This window comes from Sinocyclocheilus anshuiensis, unplaced genomic scaffold (genome assembly GCF_001515605.1).
Source record: "Sinocyclocheilus anshuiensis isolate Anshui unplaced genomic scaffold, SAMN03320099.WGS_v1.1 scaffold2166, whole genome shotgun sequence".
NCBI classification, from domain to species: domain Eukaryota; kingdom Metazoa; phylum Chordata; class Actinopteri; order Cypriniformes; family Cyprinidae; genus Sinocyclocheilus; species Sinocyclocheilus anshuiensis.
This window is the reverse complement of record NW_015557079.1, coordinates 1,540,484-1,564,939: the sequence shown is the minus strand read 5'-3', so window position 1 is coordinate 1,564,939 and position 24,456 is coordinate 1,540,484. Positions and strand designations below refer to the sequence as shown.

The 24,456-nt window shown below is 34.9% G+C and overlaps 1 protein-coding gene across 1 annotated transcript in view; it reads left to right on the top strand.

Annotated features, from left to right (window-relative positions):
• Positions 1-1,507: 1,507 nt before the first annotated feature.
• LOC107676877 (E3 ubiquitin-protein ligase NEURL1-like) overlaps positions 1,508-24,456 on the top strand; it is a 70,607-nt gene continuing 47,658 nt past the window's right edge. Inside the window, exon 1 of the mRNA XM_016471602.1 lies at positions 1,508-2,192. Coding sequence (XP_016327088.1) covers positions 2,111-2,192 — 82 coding nt within the window. The 5' untranslated portion in view covers positions 1,508-2,110. The remainder of the gene's footprint in view (positions 2,193-24,456) is intronic.

The following is a 24,456-nucleotide window of genomic DNA, read 5'->3' as shown; positions in this document are numbered from 1 at the left end:
GCTTCTTTGGCAATTAATGTTTGTGGCTTACCCTCCTTGTGAAGGGTGTCAATGATTGTCTTCTGGACAACTGTCAGATCAGCAGTCTTCCCCATGATTGTGTAGCCTAGTGAACCAAACTGAGAGACCATTTTGAAGGCTCAGGAAACCTTTGCAGGTGTTTTGAGTTGATTAGCTGATTGGCATGTCACCATATTCTAATTTGTTGAGATAGTGAATTGGTGGGTTTTTGTTAAATGTGAGCCAAAATCATCACAATTAAACGAACCAAAGACTTAAACTACTTCAGTCTGTGTGCATTGAATTTATTTAATACATGAGTTTCACAATTTGAGTTGAATTACTGAAATAAATGAACTTTTCCACAACATTCTAATTTATTGAGATGCACCTGTATGTATAATTAAAACCACTGTCTCAAAAAAATACAAAATACAAAATATATACATTTTTCAAACACAAAAATGAAAGTATAAAACTTTATCAGTGGTCCATCACAAACCAAAACACTTCACAGTGACATTTCTGGCATTTGATTATACCTCGAAAGCTCTAAGTAAGACACGTGTCAGTTCTACCTGGAACAAATCCTCTCTGCGAGTCATCCCAAATTTGCAGCACATGTACTCAGATACGCAACCTGCCCATTACATAATATGGATATGTTATTAATCATTTATAATTACACTTCACTGTCCCTAGCCATGCTGAATGACGTCAGATGACGCAACAAGAGGTGTGGAAGTTCCTAAAGACCTGCTGAGTCACTTTTAGATTGTGTCTAGCCTAAATGTGTTGGCATTTTCTTAAATATTATATGGAAGAAAATTTGTGATTTAAAAATTTAATATTATATAAATTTGATTCAAATAGTTTTTTTGGCATGACTGTAAGCAATAAAACATCACCAACGCTTGGAATATATGCAAAATAAATAAATAAATAATGTTGTTATATGACTTAAACTATATATTATTTATATATTTGGTTGGTTTAACCATAATAAAGCCCCATGTACAAGACACTAGTTCTACTACTACTACAACTACTACTATTGTTTTATTATTATTATTATTATTGTTGTTGTTGTTGTTGTTGTTGTTGTTGTTGTTATATGACTTAAACTATATATTATTTATATATTTGGTTGGTTTAACCATAATAAAGCCCCATGTACAAGACACTAGTTCTACTACTACTACAACTACTACTATTGTTTTATTATTATTATTATTGTTGTTGTTGTTGTTGTTGTTGTTGTTATTATTATTATTGATTATTTGTTTCTAATTTTAGACACATTCCATGTTAACGTCTATCAATACTTAATAGCTTAAAAGAAGAAGACTGAAATGTGTAACTTTGAGTGACTATTACGGCGTGTTTTGGCTGTTCCCTGTTCTGGATCTCACTTGTATGTTATGTTCGTATTTTCCTGAAGCAATGTTGAGTCACTGACGCCAATAAGTGACACATTGTCATCAGTTCGTGCGTCTGCACCTGAGCTTTTAAAGATCTCCAAATAGTCTTCGTATAGAGAAGTTTTGATTGGTTGGCTTCCCTAGTATTTAAACGAAAGCATCCAGTTGTAGCCAAATTGCATAGGTGAGTGGATTATATACTTACGAGGATACATTATGCTGATGGTTGAGGCAGTATATTTGATCTAATCTAAAGTAGAAGCAGGCGCGACAGATGCGCGTTAAATCCCCGATAACGGCGTGCGTCAAAAACTCACCAGAGCAGGATAACAAAACATATATCTGAGGGAAGAAAAGTTAGTAAATCAAATTGAGCTGACCTACTTAAATTATACGATTTCGTTCAATGCAAACCTCCCTCAGTGCCTTTTTTTTTTTTTTCTTTTTGCGTTTTCCCAAAGCGCAAACGCGCGTCTTCCCACCTGCAGCTTGAGCGCGTTTGGGCAGCTCATGTTTTTCAATGACAGTTCATCGAGCAGAGAAAAACTTGTGGATCTGTAGTCGGTTCACACCCGACTTGTCACGGACATAATAGCAACAACAGATCAAGAGAGGCACGATAAGGGAGAGTTATTAGAGCCTGACGCTCGAAGTGCAACATTTGGAGATCATCAGCAGCAGCAGCAGTCATGGGCAACAGTGTGTCCGGGATCAGAGCACTGCACAGGGGACAGCAGAACAGATTTCAAAGACTTCCAAACTCACATAAAGGTTAGTACTTTGTTGTTTGGATTTTATTCTACTCTTTCTGTAGTTAAAACAGTAGAGCATGAAGCCAAGGTCGTGGGCAGGAGCGTTTTTAGAGTTTTGGGGGCTCTAAGCAAGTGCTCCCTGGGGGTCCCCCTCGGTAGAAATCTCGTTTCGGGGGTGGAGGGTTAGTGTTTGGATGGGGGTAGAAATCACACAAGTGTGTGGGAACCTATAAACACGCTACTGGTCATGGGTTCGATTCCCGGCAAAAATTACTTAGAAAAAAAAAAGTATTATAATGTATTGGATTTGTACTACTCGAAAATCAAACTTGAACTAGTAGCTATATTATGGAATGTGGTTTTTAGCTGGTCCAAGTTAGCTACAGTACAGTACAGTAGTTGACAGGACATGTTGATGGTCCATCTTCATGATAGTTGGGCCAAGTTAAAGGATTAGTTCACTTATAGAAAATAAAAATTTCCTGAAAACTTTCTCACCCCGCATGTCATCCAAGATGTTCATGTCTTTCTTTCTTCAGTCGAAAAGAAATTAAGGTTTTTGAGGAAAACATTCCAGGATTTTTCTCCATAGTGGACTTCAATGGTGGTCAACAGGTCCAAATTGCAGTTTCAGTGCAGCTTCAAAGGGCTCTACACAATCCCAGCCAAGGAATAAGGGTCTTAAAGACTTGAACATCTTGGATGACATGGGGGTGAGCAAATTATGAAGAAATTTTATTCTGGAAGTGAACTAATCCTTTAACTAATAGCATGTTCCAAATCAGAGTAACTAGCTCATGATTTTTTTTAGGAAAGAAGACATTTTCTTTTTCTGTATATTCTAAAGTTAAACATTCTGCACCAATAGAGGATTTTTTTTACTTTTTGTGTCTCTGAAACATGCTTATTATGATATTTCTCATAACCGTTGAATCGATGTGGGTGCTGAAGGACAGCGCTCAGATAGGCCAAAGTTTCTTTCTCTTGTGCCACATTCATCAGCTTCTTATGGGTGAAAGCAAATAGTGAAACTTTAGTTTGTCCATGTTACTCATCACAATACTGTAATTAATTATTACAGTCATAACAACAACAATGCGCAATTACGAGCAACTCTGCAAAACAATTAAACACTCAGGACATCATGTTCATTCATATTACTCAGCATTTACTTATGTAAATACACACGTGTATGATTATTGTACTGTACAGTACAGCGTGACCCAAGTTATAAATTATGAGAGCAATTCAGAAGTCCGAGCTGTATTATGTTGACCCATTTTCTCTTTCTGTGCCGGAAGTTCAACTAGGCCTGGTTCACCAGGTTAAAAGTTTAATGGTCTGACCGAATGTCCTTCAGAAACATTATTTTATGTAAGCCTCTCCTGAACTCTTCTCCAACTCCTAGTGGTGTTGCGTAGGAGGTTTGCGGCGATGGAGGTAATTTTTGAGATTCTGTTCTGTTTCAAAGCTCTTCTGATTCATGCATAACAGAGCATCTGATTATGAAGATTATGCCAGTGCAGATATAATTGCGCCCCTCATTAGCAAAAAAAGCCATTATATTCAAATAAAGACGTGCTGAAGGGGGCTTTAATTATCTGTGCCAATGACAAGGCACTCCGACGCATTTATCGTGGGCACCACAGGGCCAGCAACAACATTCAAAGGGTGACACAAATGATTTGTAAATGTAATGATTTGTAATTGATATAAAACAGAGCATGAGAGCACATAAGCCGGGTTTTCTCTTCTAATGACCTTCCTTTCTTCATTGTTACAGGAAGGCACAAAGAAAATGCTAGGTTATTTGCACACAGATTACGCTAGAGGTGAATCAAAGCGCTTTTTTTAGGTGTTTATCAGGAAACACACACGTTAATAAACTGATACAGTGAATAGCGAGGCCATTTGCTGACAAATTTCCTTATTACGTGTTTGCATGCATGCGCTCTTGTGATGAATTGTAACGAGAGGCAGAAAGGACAGTGGAACCCATTATCCTGTCAGACGAGATCTCCTTGACAACAGGGGATAGCATGTAAACCGTTACCATGGCGATTGTCCCTCGGCATTATAAGATAACAGGCGGAAGGTTAGGTTCTTATAAATGTGTGTCTTTGTACCGCTTGTTTTGCACCAGAAATGCAGCACGCAAAATTCAAAGCTGGATACAAATTGTAGTTCATTACTGATTCCAAATTACATGACAAAAATTGTAGTTAGTAACGTAATCCATTACATTACACATTTTAGGTAATATAATCAGACTACTTTTAGATTACTTTTGACCTAACTCATGTATCACATTGATTTAAATAGGATAATATTATACCATATTGGTATAAAAACACAAATAGTAAGAAAATGTGACCCTGGCTGTGAAAATCCAGCTAATGTTTTTTTTTCCTTTTTCTTTTTTTTTTATGATTTACTGTTTTCTACATAAAATCATCCTTCATAAGGTAAAGAACATCCTGTGAAAATATAACCTTGATATCTTTAATATTGACTGAGTAAGACCATGTCAAAGATTGAAATCATAGTGAAATCAATGGTTAAAATCAAACTTTGATGCTTTTTATCTCATTATTAGATTTTGAGACTTTAGCCTGGATTTCATAGAGAGGGTCACAAATATATTCCAGTTGTTGGTATCAACATCAGTGAACATTACATTACGTCAAGGATTCCAAAAACTGGTGTTTGTAAAGGAACTGCAGGGGGGTTGTGTGTTTAACAGCTAATAATTAATTAAATCATAAAAATGTGGAAAAGAAAAAAGTTTGGGAATGCCTGCATTACATGTAAAAATAAATAAATAAATAAATAAAAAAGGAATAACGTGAATTTGTGCATTTTAATGTGTTTGAAAGACAAACGAATCCAAAACATAGAAATACATGGTCAAAAAACCAACTGAGTGATAATTCACATAAAAAATGAATGTGTTCTTCAGTAGTTGATGCAATGTTGAAACACTTCTTAAAACTGAAATTAAATTTGTGAATCCAGTGGTTAAATACTATGTAACCACCTGACTAATGAATGATCTCTGAGTAAATTTCTACAAAACGGAAGACTTTCTGAGTGTATATACAGTTGTTTTAGAAAGGAACATTAAAAGATGAAAAAGAGGAATTAGGGAGGATTAATAAATTGTACATAATTGATCACTATTGTGTAAATAATATGTAATCATGTATGTAATCAATAAAAAAGTAAAAAGTACTTAAACGTAAAGTACTTAATTTTTGGAATCTGATTACATAATCCAGATTACATGTAATCCGTTACTACCCAGCTCAGATTATTACTTAGAACCTAATTTTTACGAAAAGGCACGAAAGGGCGAAAAGAAACCTGTTTAATTTTGTATTATAATGGGACTGAACTGTCCCCACATCCTTCTGATTCCACTCCATTAAAAGTCAAATTCAACCAATTTCCCTTTTTCTATAGGAGAGACGTCACGTTTCAAGCCTGTTTGTTTCTCATCATAAATGATCAGGATAAAATGTTTCATTTCCATAGCAAATGGCCCCACTGACACCAGCGACATCAAGGCTCTATTTCTGGCCAAATGACTCACCGCAACATGTTGCACTTAATATGAATTTGATGTAAATGTGTGTCTGCATATGAAGTATATCTGCACAAGCACACAACAGGGAGATATGAGATGATTCATGGCTTTATGAAGGGAGGGGATGTGAGAACAGGAGCACAGTAACCGGTCCAGAAAATGTGACCCTTGATGGACGAGGGAAGATTTGTGTTTGTGTCTGCTTTGTATGCAGATGTGTTGATGTCTCTGCATGTTTTTGTCTATTCATGATTACATATAGCCTACATGTTTATTTAGTTGTGTGGGAGGGTGGGAGGACACATCTAAAATAGTGCAGCTCCAGTTAGTGTTGTGATCTAGCGGTTAGCGCACATGATTTGGTGCTAGTTCAAATCTCACTTGTGATATTTTCTGATCCACCTTCACTGTGAACATTGGTTCAATTGGGAACAGCATACTAGCATAGTATTTCTGTCATACAGAGATATAGCTGAAATAGTACACTCTAAAAAATGCTGGGTTAAAAACAACCCAACTTGGGTTATTTGGCAACCCAGCGCTGGGTAAATATTGGACAGAACACGTGCTGGGTTATTTTGACCCAGGGGCCTGTTTCATAAAACAAGTTAACCAAATAAGTCAGGCTTATTTCAGTTAGTCTGACTTATTTTGAACCAAATCAGATGACAATAAGTCAGACTAACAGAAATAAACCTGGCTTATTTGGTAAACTTGTTTTATGAAACAGGCCCCAGCTGGTTGGGTTAAACGGTTAAACTCACCATGCTGGGTTGTTTAATTTAAGTCATCTATTGTTTAAAAATTATTATATTGCTGGCTTAAAATGGGCTGGAAATTAAAAATTGCACACAGAATTACTATGGGCAACAGCAATAATCAAAAGATGAACATTTATTATTAAGCAAGAACACCCATGGACAAAATACAAGACAAATTGAATTTATTTGGGCCAAAACAGCATATTACATACATTTAAACTCATTTAACAAGCATTTTAGAAATAAAAAAGGCACATTTAAAAGTAGCATTTTAATTTAAGTGTATTCAACCGTTCTCTGTAATCGCTTTTTACCGAAATAGTGCTAATTCTCGTGCCGGTGTGTCGCCGAAATCTGAGCCAGTGAAGGGCTGCTATTCGCTGGGGAACTGCGAACTTTAGACCGCGGCCTCGCGTTTCACTTGTAGCTGAAAGATGCCATGACTGACTCCAAAACCTGCCCAAAAACAAACAGTACTGAGATTAGAGAACATATTTTAACATCAAATTAACACACTCAGTATTATAACGAATAAAATCCATTTATGTTATGCAAGGCAAAGGCGTTTCCAGCGCGAAACAACCGCTGCTGATGCAGCTGACTGACATCTCGACCTTATGTTGCATTGCGTAAAATAATATAATTTACACCACATTAAAGACTTTATAAATTAAATAAAATGTATACAAAACTTTATTTCCCGGAAAGAGTGCACCAAACCGGCGGCGGCGGCGCTGAGAAGGTTCCGCTCTCTCCTGTGGACTTAAAAAGCCAGCACTCTGACTGTAACTCAGTAGCTGCGTTGTTTAGAAGTTTCATCGAAGAGAGGGTCAACCCAGCGGTTAGGTAGAAAAAAATAACCCAGCGTCAAAATGACCCAGCACCTGGGTAAAAATATTAAAAATAATCCAATAAAATGACCCAACAAGCTGAACCCAGCATTTGGGTTAAAAAAATAACCCAGCACCTGGGTAAAAATATTAAAAACAACCCCCAAAAAACAGCGCTCTCAGCAGCTGCGTTGTTGAGTTTCACCGGAGACAAGGTCAACCAGGGTTGCCAGGTTTTCACAAAAAAACCTCCCAATTGCTACTCAAAACTAGCCCAATCGAGAAGGGTCTGGCTGCAGACTTGCACTTGAATTCTCAGACTTGCATTCTCAGACACTTGCACTTCCGCAATTGACATCACTTGCAGTCTTTTTTATTTTTTATTTTGTTCTATTTATTGATTACTTTTTGTTTGAATCTCTCAAAATTTTACAACAGTAGCCAGGTGGTGAAGACAAGAAAAAATAAGCTAAATTACAATGTTACTTGCAATCGCCACTTACACTCTCCGCTACCTGCGACGTCACTTGCAATCGACACAAATCGTGCGTGTTGCCAATGGAGACAAGAAGCTGTGGAGGTTAAACAATTAAAACTAATTTAGTACTATAACACACAAGGTCCTGCAAGAAGAAAAAAAAAAGACCCGCAAATCCGTGGACACAGAACAGCATAATATGAACGCATGCGCAAAGTCTCTCGTTAAGCGTTTTCCTCCTTTAGAAAAACATAAACACTTAATATGGCTTAATGTATTAAGATACATTAAGTGCAATTAAAAGATCAAATTCGATATATAGTTATTATTTAATGTACTACAAGGCAAGCAGATGGCCATGAACACAATGCACAAACTTTCACTTGTCCTCCCATACAGCAAAACACTTAATGTGGCATAATATACAGATATACAGTACAGAACAGCAAATATGAACGTGCATTATGAAATGCATTAAATGATTTTAAAAGGATCAACTCCGTACAGGCAAGCAGACGAGCCCAGGCGCAAGTGTCTGAGAGTGTAAGTCTGAGAATGCAAGTCTGAGAGTGCAAGTGCAAGGCTGCAGCCAGACCCTTTTGGCCCAATCACGTTTCGAGGGGGATCCCCCGGTAAAAACCGCATTCTGGTGGGGTAAAATACACGTTTTTGGTGGGGTTTCCTGGTAAAATTCACATTTTAGGGGCTAAATATCATGTTGGGTCACTTAAACCCACGGACATGAAAAACAACCTGCGGCAACAGTGTTAAAGTACCCAATTCCGCGGGAAAACCGCGGACTTGGCAACACTGAGGTCAACCCAGCGGTTAGGTAGAAAAAAATTACCCAGCGTCAAAATGACCCAGCACCTGGGTAAAAATATAAAAAATAACCCAATAAAATGACCCAACAAGCTGAACCCAGGACCTGGGTAAAAATATTAAAAACAACCCAATAAAATGACCCAACAGACTGAACCCAGCATTTGGGTTAAAAAAATAACCCAGCATTTTTTAGGTTATCTAAAATGTGATTAATGTGTTACTATCTAAATAAAGTGTTTTAATTCAGAAATGTAATTTAATACTGAATCATCTGCAATATACAGAAGGTTACAACTAGCAATATACATTTTAGGGGGAAATATTCTTAAAGCCTGGCATATAAAATAATAATACAAAAAAAATCATATTCGAGTATCATATTTGATACATCAAGATTTTAGGGTTTATTTATTTAAAAATAAAATCCACCTACTGAACTTCAACTTAAAAACTTGAAACAACTTGCAGTTACCAACATTTATATGGCCAAAATGTAAGATTAAATTCTAATCGCTTGTAAATGTAAATCAATGAGATCTTTAATACAGTTCAGCAGACTACTTACATAAAATGCATGTACGTTTCCATTTTTAATGTAAGGGTAAAACATATAACGCAATGCAATACAATGATGATTGAGAAATGTATAAATAAATATTTCTAAAGCCTGATCATATTTCATACTCAAATGTTAATATGATTTTTCTAAAAAATGATGTATGAATAATCAAGTAAACCTATTTGTTCTATCTATTAGCTTATTATAAATCTTCATCGAATCACAGGAAAGCAATTTATATTAGAAATAAGAGTGCACCAAATCGCCGGCGGCGGCGCTGAGAACCGCTCCGTCCTGTGGATGTAAAAAGCCCGTGCTATGACTGTAACTCAGCAGCTGCGTTGTTTCATCGGAGACAGGCTCAACCCAGCGGTTGGGTAGAAAAAATAACCCAGCGTTAAAAATGACCCAGCAACTTAGTTACAGAAAAACTACCCAGCACCTTGGTAAAAATATTAAAAACAACCCAATAAAATGACCCAACAGACTGAACCCAGCATTTGGGTTAAAAAAATAACCCAGCATTTTTTAGGTTATCTAAAATGTGATTAATGTGTTACTATCTAAATAAAGTGTTTTAATTCAGAAATGTAATTTAATACTGAATCATCTGCAATATACAGAAGGTTACAACTAGCAATATACATTTTAGGGGGAAATATTCTTAAAGCCTGGCATATAAAATAATAATACAAAAAAAATCATATTCGAGTATCATATTTGATACATCAAGATTTTAGGGTTTATTTATTTAAAAATAAAATCCACCTACTGAACTTCAACTTAAAAACTTGAAACAACTTGCAGTTACCAACATTTATATGGCCAAAATGTAAGATTAAATTCTAATCGCTTGTAAATGTAAATCAATGAGATCTTTAATACAGTTCAGCAGACTACTTACATAAAATGCATGTACGTTTCCATTTTTAATGTAAGGGTAAAACATATAACGCAATGCAATACAATGATGATTGAGAAATGTATAAATAAATATTTCTAAAGCCTGATCATATTTCATACTCAAATGTTAATATGATTTTTCTAAAAAATGATGTATGAATAATCAAGTAAACCTATTTGTTCTATCTATTAGCTTATTATAAATCTTCATCGAATCACAGGAAAGCAATTTATATTAGAAATGTTTCAGTATCCTTATTGCCAAGCTTGACAATCAGCCTTTTTAAATGTCTGCTAGGGACATGAATCAAATAACAATCACATCATTTTTATGATAGATAGATAAATAAATAAATAAATAAATAGACCCTAAATACAGTATTTGCAGATTGTATGCAGAATAAAAAGGATCTAGATAGGCAAACTTAACCATAACTGACTTATAGTGCCATACGTGTGCCCTGCGTGAGCTCGTCTTTTTAGCATGTGCACTTTGCAGCACAGCACATACAGAAAAATTGTAAAATACTCCCATATGGCTTTTTCCCTGGCCAAGATCTATTTCAAATACATGCTAAATATATGTTGTAAACTACACAGCTTAAGGATATATATATATATATATATATATATAACCACTGTAGTTATAATATATATATAATATATAATAGCAGCTGATATTCTAATCAGCTGCTGTGAACAGTGACAGCCAACAAGACATTTTGTTGCTCACTTGGTTTCTATGTCTAAGCTCAAACTTCACTGATGCTGGCAAAATTCACTCATTGCACGTTGCATTCATAATCATGTGATTCAAATCAAAGCTTGCAAGGCAGAAGGAGGCCATCAGGGAGATTATGTTACAGATTGCTTTTTTAACATGCTGTACAAGTCCACACATACATTTGAATATGAAGACACACACACACACACTCACATAAAGACACAAACCAACATTGTATATATAAAATGTAAAGATATTCACAGATGAAGTTTTCCTTTGGGAACAACAGTTTAGTTCCAGTACATTTGAAGTCACTTTTTAACATGAAAAAGAAAAAAAAAAAGGTGGGGAAGAAAAATCACAGTAATCTGCTGTGAACTGAATGAATAATGGCTCACGGCTCTTTTCTGACAGCTGCCTGATAGGCCTCAGACAAATTAAAAAGGTCATACTCACAGAGAGTTGTTAATAGCTCAACAGCTTTTTGTGGTTTATTAAGCATTGAAAAGGTACACAGAATTGCCTGATATGTGAAATTAACTCCTGTGCAAGGCAATTTAACTGATCTGAAATCTGAAAGCTTGGTTTAATACTGATGATGTCGAAGGGATAATTCTGTCGTCATTTAATATTATTCCAAATCTACATGACTTTGTGGAACATACAATTATTTATTTTGAAGAATGCTGGGCTCCAAACAACATTGGACCCTATTGACTCTCATTTAATAGACAATAAGAAAGAAAGAAAGAAAGAAAGAAAGAAAGAAAGAAAGAAAGAAAGAAAGAAAGAAAGCAAAATGTGAGTGGAAAAGTTACCCATGCAAAACGTGCTTCCACAATGCTAGGGTGATCTTTTGGGGATTTTTCCAGCTGTATCATCATCTGCCTTGTACAGCATCAATCTCATGACTTAGAAAACTAATAAATAATCTCTCCTTAAAACAAACAATTAAAGCTCTTTCTTGAGCAATAGCTAAACTAATAAAATGTTCTAAGAGTGTTTTGCTAATGTTTCTGTTAAGTTATAAAAATGTTCAAAACTTTCCTTTTTTTAATTAATCAGTTTATTCATTTTGGTTTTTCTAACATTAAGGGAACATTCTATACTTTCCCAACAATTAGGGGAATGGAATGTGACTTTTGAATGTTTTTTGAACATTCTATTAACTCATTTCTATTCTATAATGTTCTATTCAAATGTAATAACTTTGAGAGAACCTTAGCAAGCATTAATGAAGGATGAACCTATTTTGTGTGTGTTCTATTGCTCTGTACATGGGCCTAGTTGTTTAGTTACAGAATAACTTAGCAGGTACTCTTGAATAACGTTCTCATCTAAGACCAAGGTGTTTTTCATGCAAAAGAAAACAGCCCACAGATCTATTGGCAGCTCAGGACTATTAATCAGCAGACCTGATTGTGGAGCCCAAGGCCGTTGATGGGAACATTTAACATTTCCACTAAGCTCATGAGCTGAAATCTTGCAACACGCATGGCTAACCTGACTTTGACTGCGTCCAGACTGCTCTCAATCAGGTTGCCTTAACTGTAAGCAGAGAAATTTCAACTAATCACAGCTTGACCCTCTCCTCTATGGAAATGATGTTTGTTTAGTGATTGCATAGCGCCGCAGACACCAATTACCCACAAACTGAGTGTTCAACATTCAGTGTTGAGACTGGAATGCTGTGATTTATCCCAGACTCGCTGTGATTCCTTCTATAAAGGTGAAGCTTGTAATTTTGGTAATATCTTTATTGGCACGAATGCTATAATGTTGCAAAAGAAAAATCCTCAGTCATTTCTTACCAGTTTTTATTACATTGTCTTCACAATTCACAGACTGCAACACATCTATACTATATCTGTTAACTGAGAAATATATGCTATATGTGCTAAAAGTAAAAGTATAGACTAGTAAGTTCATAGTGTTGCAATACCCCCAAGTGCTCCCAAAAAATGATTGGTTGAGGTACTACATCTCAAATATGAGCACATATCAAATTTGGTTAAAATTGGTGGTGAAATCATTTTAAACACACTGGGGGGGGAAATGGTGTAGAAACAATTTTCTTTCAGAAATTGATAGTAAATTTCACAAATAGTTACAAAGAAAATGTTTAGTATTTTCTTGTAAACTACTTCAATCATCTTTATTTTATTTACAACTTCAAAAAATCTTTTATTTACAGTATATTCGAGAAAAAAAAAAAAAAAAAAAACATTTATAATTGTGTGGAAAAATAGGGACTTTAAAAAAATAAATAAACTTTATATTTCCACATCAATAAAAGCCAGTCTGAGAAACTGCTGTAGAGGTTAAATGTGCACCATGTGCAGTAGTTGCACACTAGGGTTTTATTGTATGTTTCTGTCCTTAAAGCTGTTACGCAACACTGTTCACCCTCCATTTCTCTTGCCATTACCTCACAGAAACCCAGAATGAGTATGAAAACAGACCTCTGTTTCTCACAGCTAGTGATATAAAAGCTCTGAGGTCACTGCAGTACTCTGAAGACACAAACACATGTTAAAAAAGAGCTTCCAAATAGAATCAGTCATCTGATTTAGCCTTTTCATCTGATATTACATAAACAGAGTTGCACTGGTGAATCAGGACATATACCTTGTGACAATTATTGTATTCAGTGCTGAAGTGCATCATGTGTGTCTCAGTCTCAGAGTCTGAGATGACACGCACACAGTCCATGTTTGTGTTTACAAGGTGCCTGTATTCATACATTGGGCCATATTTACAATTAATTTACTGATGGATTGCCAAATTTTGTCAGATTGGTGCCATCTTTGAAATAGTATATGCTATATAAGTAACCATTCATGAGCAGAATTATTAGCTTTCAGATGGACAGAATTTTTAAACGCAAGGTCAATACACATTTTACAGTTATTAAGTCAGACCACTACAGTGATATTTTAATACACTGCAAAAAATGCTTTTCTTACTTAGATTTTTTGTCTTGTTTTCAGCCAAAATATCTAAAAATTCTTAAATCAAGAAGGATTTTCTAAACAAGAAAAAATTATTGTCTTGTTTTCAGAAAAAACATGTCATAATTAAGTGAGTTTTTGCTTGAAACAAGCTAAATAATCTGCCAGTGGGGTAAGCAAAATAATCTTGTTTTCTGTTTGAAATAAGATTATTTTGCTTGTTCTAAGCAAAAAAAAAAAAAAAAAACACTTCATTTTGACTACTTTTTTATATATTTATATTCTATTATAGTATTTATTTATATTTTGAATTACCTTTTTTTATATTTTCAGTTTTTATTTATTTGTTTGTTTGTTTGTTTTATTTATTTATTTTAGTTTTATATTTATATTTCAATTTTAGTACTTAAACTTATTTAATTTCAGTTAGCTGCCATTTAAGTTTTTTAAATGTAAGTTTTTCTTCTAATGTTTATATTTCATTTAATCTATTATCAGTTCATCTAATATTTATATCTTAAACATTTCTTTGTTTAAATTATTTCAAATGTTTTTAATAGCTTTAAGTAACAATAATAACACACTCATTAATTTGTCCACACTCTTACTGTGTTCAAATCTATCATCAGATAAGCTTACACATAAAACAATACAAAATGCGTTTATTCAGCTTTATATGTCAGTCAAAAAGTTTGTGGTCAGAACAAGCCGGACCTTGCATGTGTGTATTATAAGCAGAAGGTGTGCCGGCACAATTTGTCCAGCTTATGTCAGCTCATAGGAGTGTGAATCATACGAGGCATACATATGTGTGATTTGTTCTTTGACAGATGATTGATTGATTCTTTGTGATGTCTCAAGATGAAAAGTACTGTACTGTATGTAATGTACATACCACATAAGCGCACACACGCTGAAACATACATGTACACACACACATACACACAATATATTAGACATGTCTCTTTGAGTATGCATTGTAATTATTATGGGTGTGGTGTTATCATGGCTCTATTAACTTGTCAGCTAAACTTATCTTAGCTTGTGTAAAAGAAAAACACCCTCTAAAAACACAGTCTGGTCATGTGACCACGTCAGTTAAAGATGATCCCACTTTCCCATAATAAAACGGAACTGTACCATCTGCTGCTCATGGATTTATTTACTTTCGATTTACTAACAATCAAGTCTTTATTTGTATAGCACATTTCACAACGCATATTGTTTTACTGTATGAGATAAATCTTCAGTTGCGGTTCCAGGTACAATCAGACAAAAAAATGGTTGATTTTGTTGTCTGCACCTTACCTTATGCAAATATTTTACCAAATGTATAATGTGAGCTAATAGCCATAGGTAAGGTGATTCAAAAAGCAGTGCCTTGAGGATATTACTGTAGCATGTCATGAAGTTATTAGCATGACTTATTGACTTAAAATGCATTAAAAATACATTTGAATCTTGCATACTGACCCTTATGGAGTGCCAGTTCCCTTTCCACATGAAGAGCACATTCAGTTCTGCAAAATGAATTTATCAAGATTAAGAATATTGATGGTGGGTTTTCCATTTTACGCTGTTAAAAAAGAAAATGATCTCAGACCAGAACAAAGTCATTCATGTCATGTATTATTTAAGTGAGTGCCGTGAGCAAACAGACAGGCACATGAAAGCCTAGACACAGTATAGCTAGATAAAAAGGAGTTAAAATGAAATATGAACAAGACAAGGACAGAGAAATATACGTCGATTTAGGCAGAGATACAAAAATGCGTTCTTGACTCATACTGACCAAAAAGCAAAATGCCACTGTTCTTTCACAGTCATTTGCCGTAAATTTTACGGATTTTTTTTTACAGTGTGGGTGTCTGAGTGTGCAGCTTTAGGCCCAAAACATACAATGCAAGTACACAGATGTAAATGCTGCTAGCTATACAAGCTCTTTTTAACGGGTTGTTGAATTCTGAAATGTGTCAGAATGCAGTGCAAATATGTGTTAGCATTGCTGCGGGCAATATGGGTGGGCTATTTCAGGTCTTCTCACCTTTTTCAGGTCAATTACAGCCATGGAGGCATAACATTTTGTAGAGAATGAAACTGCTGAGTAATTAAAAATGAAAACTATCAACATGCTAACTGCATAAATAATATGTTGATGTTCACCTTTAGACATTCTCTTGACTTAAAAAAAAATCCCAATCTCTGTTACATTCATGGTCGGTACACATAATATTATGAGTATATAAAATAAAGCTTGAACAAGCTTAAACCAAATAGTCTTTCCAAACCTTTATCTATAGCCTTATATATACAGGTGAATCTCAATAAATTAGAATGTCGTGGAAAGTCTGTGTGCATTGAATTTATTTAATACACAAGTTTCACAATTTATTACTGATTACTGAAATAAATGAACTTTTCCACGACATTCTAATTTATTGAGATGCACCTGTATATATATATCATTTGATGAAAAAAAGTTTAAAAGAACAGTGTTTATTCAAAATAAAAACCTTAAAAAGTTTGAATGAATGAATGAATGAATAATTATGTTCAGCAATTATATGTTAAATTGATTCTTTCTTTCTTTCCTTCCTTCTTTCTTTACCTTTTTATTCATCAAAGAATCCTAATAAATCATGCTAGAATGATTTCTGAAGGATCATGTGACATTAAAGATTGGAGTAATGACTGATGAAAATTCAGCTTTGCATTACAGGAATAAATTACCTTTTAAAATATATTCAAATAGAAAACCATTGTTTTAAATTGTAAAACATTTCACATTATTACTGTTTTTACTGTATTTTTGATCAAATAAATACAGCCTTGATGAGCATATAAGAGACTTCTTTAAAAAAAAAAAAACACTGAAAATCGTACTGATCCCAAACAGCTGGACAGTCTAACATACACACTAGTTTTGTTTTCTAGGCTTTAGCGGACTGAAAGTAGAAAGTAGATGTACACAACACGCGGTACAACAAATGGTAGCTCCAAAAGTGAAACATCTTGATCCCCAGTTTTGCTGGACCTTATACAAACTTTGTGTTTTGAAATCTATAATTAGATATACAGAGACAGAACGATCATTGTTCATTCCTCTGAGCCTGGGTCCAGACAGATGATACATGAGTTTATATTTGTGAAGCTGTGGCTATGAGTAATCGTGGGAACTGACTCAACTGAGGAACCTGACAATATGATTAAAGAGCCCTTAAAAGCAGCACTGATCTGACCCCCTGGCTGCAACCAGCTCTTTCGGAAGCCAAAAAGTAGCTTTGTCTGATTGTAAAGAAGAGCTCTGAATGCCAGCAGAACACAAGGCTCATTTATCATAAGCAAACTACAGTGTGTAAGTAAGATTCATCAAAAATGGTAGATAGTTATGAGTTTTCCTCTTTTCACAAATGGTGTTAGTCTTATAAGTTATGTTCAAATTTGAATACTAGCGTTCTGCACAGCATTTACTGAAAGCGTTGTCTTTTTCTTTTACAATGAAGGGCTGTTTACGTCAAGTATGAGAACTACCTCAATAAAGATAACTAAGTATATAAGTCCACCACAACTATAACTGAATGTTCCCTTGTCCTTTACATAACCATGAAAACGTTTTTATAAACTGGACATTCAAAGAACATTCAGAAATAGCATGTTCATAACCTAATGGTAATGTAAGCAAAATTTAATTTTTGTTAGCTTTATAGTTATCATTCCTGTGAATTGGGCAACATATGCTACATTGTTGTCATGTGAACTCATTGCATGCATGTATATTTCCATGGTAATATTCATAGTAGACATACTGTAGTCTGAGTAGTAAGGTAGTATGCTATTCTGAACAGAGCCTTAAAGGGATAGTTCACTCAAAAATGAAAATGAAATTATATTCTTCCTTGTGTTGTTCCTGTTCCAAAAACAAACAAAAATAGATATTTTGAAGAATGTTTCAGCTGTTTTTGCCTATGAATAAAGACGTTCATTTGCACAGTATATGAAAAAAATACTGAGACATCTACCAAAATAGAGAAGAAAAAGAAACGCAAATGGTGTGGAATGGCATGAGGGTGAGTAAATGATGGCAACATTTTCTTTTTTGGATGAACTATCCCTTTAGATCGCCTCAATGTACTGGATGTGTATTTTCATAGTTAAGTAATACCAGACTTAGAGCTTGCCTGTTGTTGGGAGTTTATTGCCAAGTTTCTCTTTAGAGTTGAAAGGGATTCTCTGTAAGTTTAGTTGGGGGATTTGTCCATGTTTTAATGCATTTCAGAGCTTTATAAGCCATGCGTGATCAGTCAGGTGTTCGGCCCCCTGGTGAGACTCCCTGTTGGGGTTTCCCCCACCACATCACAGGTGGAGTCCAAACCAACCAAGAACCAGATGCAGAAACAGATGATTTTTTTCCCCTCTGAGTTACAGTACACTGTGTCCACAGACCCAATGCCATATAACAACAACTGATTGAAATCTCTTCCATGTAACTATAGAAAAGTAATAATTAGCTTTGATTGGTTTTGACTGTCAATATTACATTTCTTTTTTCCAAGTCATGTGGCACTTTCAAGTTATATATATAGTTCAACATTTATATCTCTTTTCTTTTTTTTTTTAAATTTGGTTTATGTAATTTTGATGTTTAGCACTAGAAAAATACAAAATTACACACGGGGGAAAAAAAATTCAATATAATGTTGGTAAAGCTCAACTGATCTGAAAACAAAAGAGCATATATAATACTGCCTGATATTTAGGTTATGCACTTTTCTCTGATCATTTGTTGAAAAAGAAAACGTTTTAGGCCCATTTTGTTTTTTATTCATGAAAATTCCCGTGCAATTCATATTGAAATGTTGTTTTGCAGATAAACAGTACTGCATTGTTTGTTGTGTAGGTGGTTCTTGGCGACAGTGACACTATTTGTTGTGTCTATATGTTGGAGAACAGAAAAACCTACCATATTTTGAGTCTTTGGTAATATAACTGCCATATTGTGGGACATTATCCAAAGAACCAGCATTCTCTCTTTTCCTCCTCATCGCTGTCTTTATCCACCTCCACATCGCGGCCCTCAGGCCTAGACTGCACTGTGTGGGCCCCAGCATGTGTGCTTGTGCGTTTTGACCTATAGATGCCGTGTTGACATAGCGCTCAGCATGATAAAAATACAAGCGTTTGGGCTGCTGTGCTCAGGTCCTGCAGTATTACACAATCAGAGCCCTGGCCCGTGTATTGTGATATTTTAATATCAGGGATTTTAGCACCGGAGGCATTTTAAATGATGTTTGTACTGCAGTATTCTTCAAGATAAAACTATATAAAAGAGTAGCTAGCATTACACAACCACTTCCCATGAGCGAATGGTGTATGTCATCTTTGACTTCACAGTAACTTTAACATCTAACTTTAACATCATACTCAGCCACACACTGATGCTGCTTCAAAACCTATAGTGAGCTGCAGTCGGAAGCAATATTTTAAGGGATTATGGCATTTTACAAGCAAAATCCATTATTATTATTATCCAGTATTATTATTATTATTATTATTATTATTATTATTATTATTATTATTATATTAAATTTTGGAAATGCAATTGTATATATATATTTTTTTTTTAATTAATTTATTATTATTATTATTAATTTACATGATAAATTATTATTTATTTATTTTAATAGCCTTTTGTCCATTCATTCTTTTAAACCTCCTCTTTATCCACTTAGGAGCCAAGAGGAAAACAATTCCTGCCTCGCCTTTGCCATTTACACTATCCTCTCTCTCTCTGATAGGATAATCTGGCGAGTGAGTGTCGACCCATGTGAGGACGGGATTACACTTTTTATTTGCAGAGTTTTTATCCCGCTTGCCATCTGTCAGAGGTACACGAGAGAGACAGAAAGCGGCTTTGACTTTCAGGGTCCATTTCTGACCACTCTTCTCCAAAAATGATCACCTCACGTGTGCGCAGGAAAAATAAACTAAGCTTAAAAAATGAGCAATAATCACATTGGGCCATATCATAAATAAATAAATAAAATATAGTAATAAAAACATATTGATTGTATTATTTAAATAATAATAATAATAATAATAATTCTTTAGAGGTCTTTAGAATTTTTATTTTATTTTACTTTTTTATTTTATTGTTTAAAACAAATGATCATTTCACATTAAAAATAAAATAAGCTTTAAAAATTAGCAATAATCACATTGGGTCATATCATAATACAATCAATCAATCAATAGTTTACTCGTTGATTGTATTATTTAAACAATAAAAAGAAGAAGAAGAAGAAGAAGAATTGTCTTTATTATTATTATTTTATTATATTCATTTTGCTCCCAGAATATGTCATAAACATAAACATTTTTAAATAAGATGTTTTTAATTTTATTTCAAATTTTCTGGAAGAACCTCGCATCTTGAATATTAAAATGTGTCTACACTGCCTTTTTTTCTCTTTTGTGTGTTTGTGTTCAAAAGAGCAAAGAAAATCAGGTCTTCCATGATTATGTCCCCTATAAATCTTTTACCCACTGTCCTTAAAGTCCTCCTGCAGTGAAGCTCAGCTAGAGGTCAACACTTCACCCTTCAAGCTCTGTCTTGTCCTTCATCGTCTGCAATTAACAGCACTACCTGCAATCTGATCCTGGAGCCCTACGGGCTACACACACTGCTACCTTTCACTACTGATCTCAGGCTGAACCTGCACCCTGTGTTCAAGCCAAAAACCCTTTACTAAAAACCTAAAACATGTGCAGCCCAGTAAGCTGATATAACATGTGGTTAGATGCGAGATAAGGTCGCTTTAACTGCTGCTATAAAATTCAAAGTGAAAGCTCTGCATGATTTTGTGGTGCATTATAATGCTAACAGCGCAAGCTGAAAGCAATCACAAGTGGTGCTAAAATCACAAGACATAAATTCTGAAAATGCTCATCTGGGTTATCTGGTCCAGTTCTTGCAGGCCTTTTCAAAAACCGCAATCATCAACACAGCCCATTACTCATGAAGAATCAAATTTACCTCAACGCAATATTTGAAAATATGGAACAGCTGGAGTGGATTAACACTGATATAATGAATAATAAACAGCTTGTAATGATCAGATCAGTCATTTCCATGATACACATGACTTCTGCAAGTAATACCATATGGACCTCAGGACGTAGGGCCAGAGATAATGGCTAGTAGACAAAAAATCTATCTATTCATCCATCTCTTCAGTAAGTATCATTGCAATGATCTATGCTTTAACTTTAATAATACTGATCCTCCTTCTCTAGAATATCTTACTTTTAAGCCTCATACAACCAGCTATAAGGCTCCTTTTAGATAATCCTGCTCAATCTGTGTGCATGTGTGTGTATTATTAAACCTCAATGACAGATCCTATTACCAACTGACTTTCATCTCTGGTTCACTGTCAGCTCACAACTCTCTTCTCTTTTATTAAGTCCATTGAGTACAAGCCTCCACCCAGAATGTACTCTGAAATAAGGGCACATTATGTATAAAATTAACACTAAAGAGAGTTTAAGGCAGGGCTATTCCACAGGCAGTTCCCAAATTATACCATGATCTCGGATTTGTCCTCTTAGACCTTTTGGGAAAAAATTACAATATGCTTTAAACAAAAATGCAACATTCAATTCAGCTCTTTAATTGTATATGAACAGACACATACTAAACAGACGTACTTTTTTACATGCACGTATCACGCTGATACCATGGTATGTCAATTATATGTGAATATAATAATCATTCATCTGAATTTTATTACCATTTGATACCACGGTTGCACCACAGTCATTTTTGCAAAGAGAGCTCCAGTATTGAGCTGTTTACTTCTCTCGCTCTCCCTGCACATGTCTGTAATAATGAGAGCATCTAATGTTTCTTTGTAATATTTTGCACATGGTATGCTGCTGTACTAGAGATCTGTATTTGAATGGTCGTTTTGTTTAGAGACTTTATGAGTGTGTGTGCATGTGTGTCTGTAGACCCTCCTCGGCTTCTCTCTGCAGCTGCCTCCATATTTAGTTACTGCAGTGACTCAGAGAGAATAATCTTTGCTACTCTTGCTATATTGGATTTACTTCACCTACCTGTACACCATTTACTATGGTATGCTTTGCACACAATACATTTTTTTTTTAGTATCATGGTAACACCATGATGGTAATACCATGGTATTCTTTGATGTACCTTGGGGTACCGACAACAGTGGAAAATCCAGATGGCCATACCTGGTTCTATATGGGCAATGATGGTTATGAACAGCATCACAAACTTGTGTAGTTAGAACTACAACTCTCAACCTGTGGTTAGAAGTCTAGTTTCCTGTTGACATTAAAAATGGGGTCACACTTCATTTTAAGGTCCAGTTCTTACTATTAACTAACTATTAAGTACAACTTTTGCCTCAATAAACTCCTAATTTGCTGCTTATTAATAGTTAGTTGTTAAGTTTAAATATGGAGTGGGATTAAGGGATCTAAAATTAGTACTGTTAGTACTAACATACAGCCAATATGCTAGTATTATGTATGCTAGTTAATACTGATGAGAGAATTGGTCTTTGCTTATGTGCAGTACAATCTATATCTCTCATTCCATATGAACTTGCACAGCATACACACATTATTTTTTTTTATTTATTAGCATGTCAACAATCAGTGCCATTTTGAAAGAGTGCACATGTGCATAAATGTTTAAGGAAACCTGGAGTGTGACATAGGAAGCAACTTGTGATGGACTGAACATCAAATAAAGCAAATCGAAGGAGAACAAAAATGAAATGTAAAGTAGCAACAGCATCTAGAGAAACTACATTGCTCGGAGAAACAAAGCTGCTGACAGAATGAACCGCATGTGTATGGCAATGGCTTTCTGTTTGTGTAAATGAACTTTGATAACTGTACATTAATTGCAATCTTGAGAATAACAGAAGTTATTACTCCACCATCTGCTTGTTACATCATTAACAAAATTGTTTAACCAAATTCTGTTTAATTGGTTCAGACGATGGATGTGCAACTGTGTAATTAGGGAAGGTAATTATGAGATATATTGCTCTACATCAAGTGTAATTTTATATGGTAACATATATGGCAATATATATAATTTTTACATATGTACATTTTCTGGGTATATGTTTATAACATATATGAAATTCCCATAGTCAAATTTATGTACATACATAAATTAATACTAATAATTATTTTAGATGGTATTATATGATGCAACCATATATGTGTCACGTTGCACACACACGAGGAACGAGGAGACGCTGGAGAATACTTTACCAAGACTTTATTTGCACCAAGGGAGACGAACACAAGAAGACGTTCACACGAAGACGTTCACACGAAGACGTTCACAGCGGACAGAGAACTTGGGACTGGGAACACTTTGTATACACACACACACAGGAGGAGGGGATGACGAGACACACCTGGGAGCAATGAAACATCATGGGGAACACCTGGGACAAATTAAACATGGGAAAGGAACACCTGGGGAACAAGACAGACAAAACATGGAACAGAGTCTGACAATATGTGGACAGTATATATTTTAATCATATATGACACAAAATATCTCTGTTTATATGTTTTGTAACAATTTTGCATGTCTTCCATTTTCTAATAGGTTTCATAAATGTTTTTTTTTTCTTCATATGACAATCTATTTCATATAGAAATTTAATGTACATATAGCTAGTGCTGGGCAGTTTGACCAAAAATCGGTGTCACGTTTTTGTTTTTTTAGGATTCTGGCGGTTTCATGGTTTATGTGAATCAGATTGCATGAAACACTTGCAGAACCTAAAATCTGCATTTTAATCACAAAATAAAAAAAAAAAAAACATGCTACATTATAGTATGAGCAGTTTTTAATGTAAGTTATACAGCCGGTAAAATAAGTATTGAGCACGTCACCATTTTTCTCAGTAAATATATTTCTAAAGGTGCTGTTGACATGAAATTTTCACCAGATGTCGGTAACAACCCAAGTAATCCATACATACAAAGAAAACAAAACAAATAAGTTCAGAAATTAAGTTCTGTGTTATAAAATGGAATGACACAAGGAAAAAGTATTGAACTACTGAAATGTATTTATTACTTTGGACAAAAGCCTTTGTTGGTAATGACAGCTTCAAGACACCTCCTGTTTGGAGAGACTAGTCGCATACATTGCTCAGGTGTGATTTTGGCCCATTCTTCCACAGAGTCTTCAAATCTTGAAGGTTCTGCGGGCCTCTTCTATGAACTCTGATCTTTAGTTCTTATTTTCTATTGGATTCAAGTCAGGTTATTGGCTGGGCCATTCTAGCAGCTTTATTTTATTTTTCTGAAACCAATTGAGAGTTTTCTTGGCTGTGTTTGGGATCATTGTCTTGCTGAAATGTCCACCCTTGTTTCATCTTCATCATCCTGGTACTGTAGGTGTTGGGACTGAAGCAGCTAATATTAATTTCCACTGACTAGGGGCAGGATTGCTTTCTAATTACTGATAGATTTCAGCTGGTGTCCTGGCTTTCCATGCCTATTTGCACCTCCCTTTCGTCATGTGTTCAATACTTTTTCCCTGTGTCATTCCATTTTATTACACATAACTTAATTTCTGAACTTATTTGTTTTGTTTTATTTG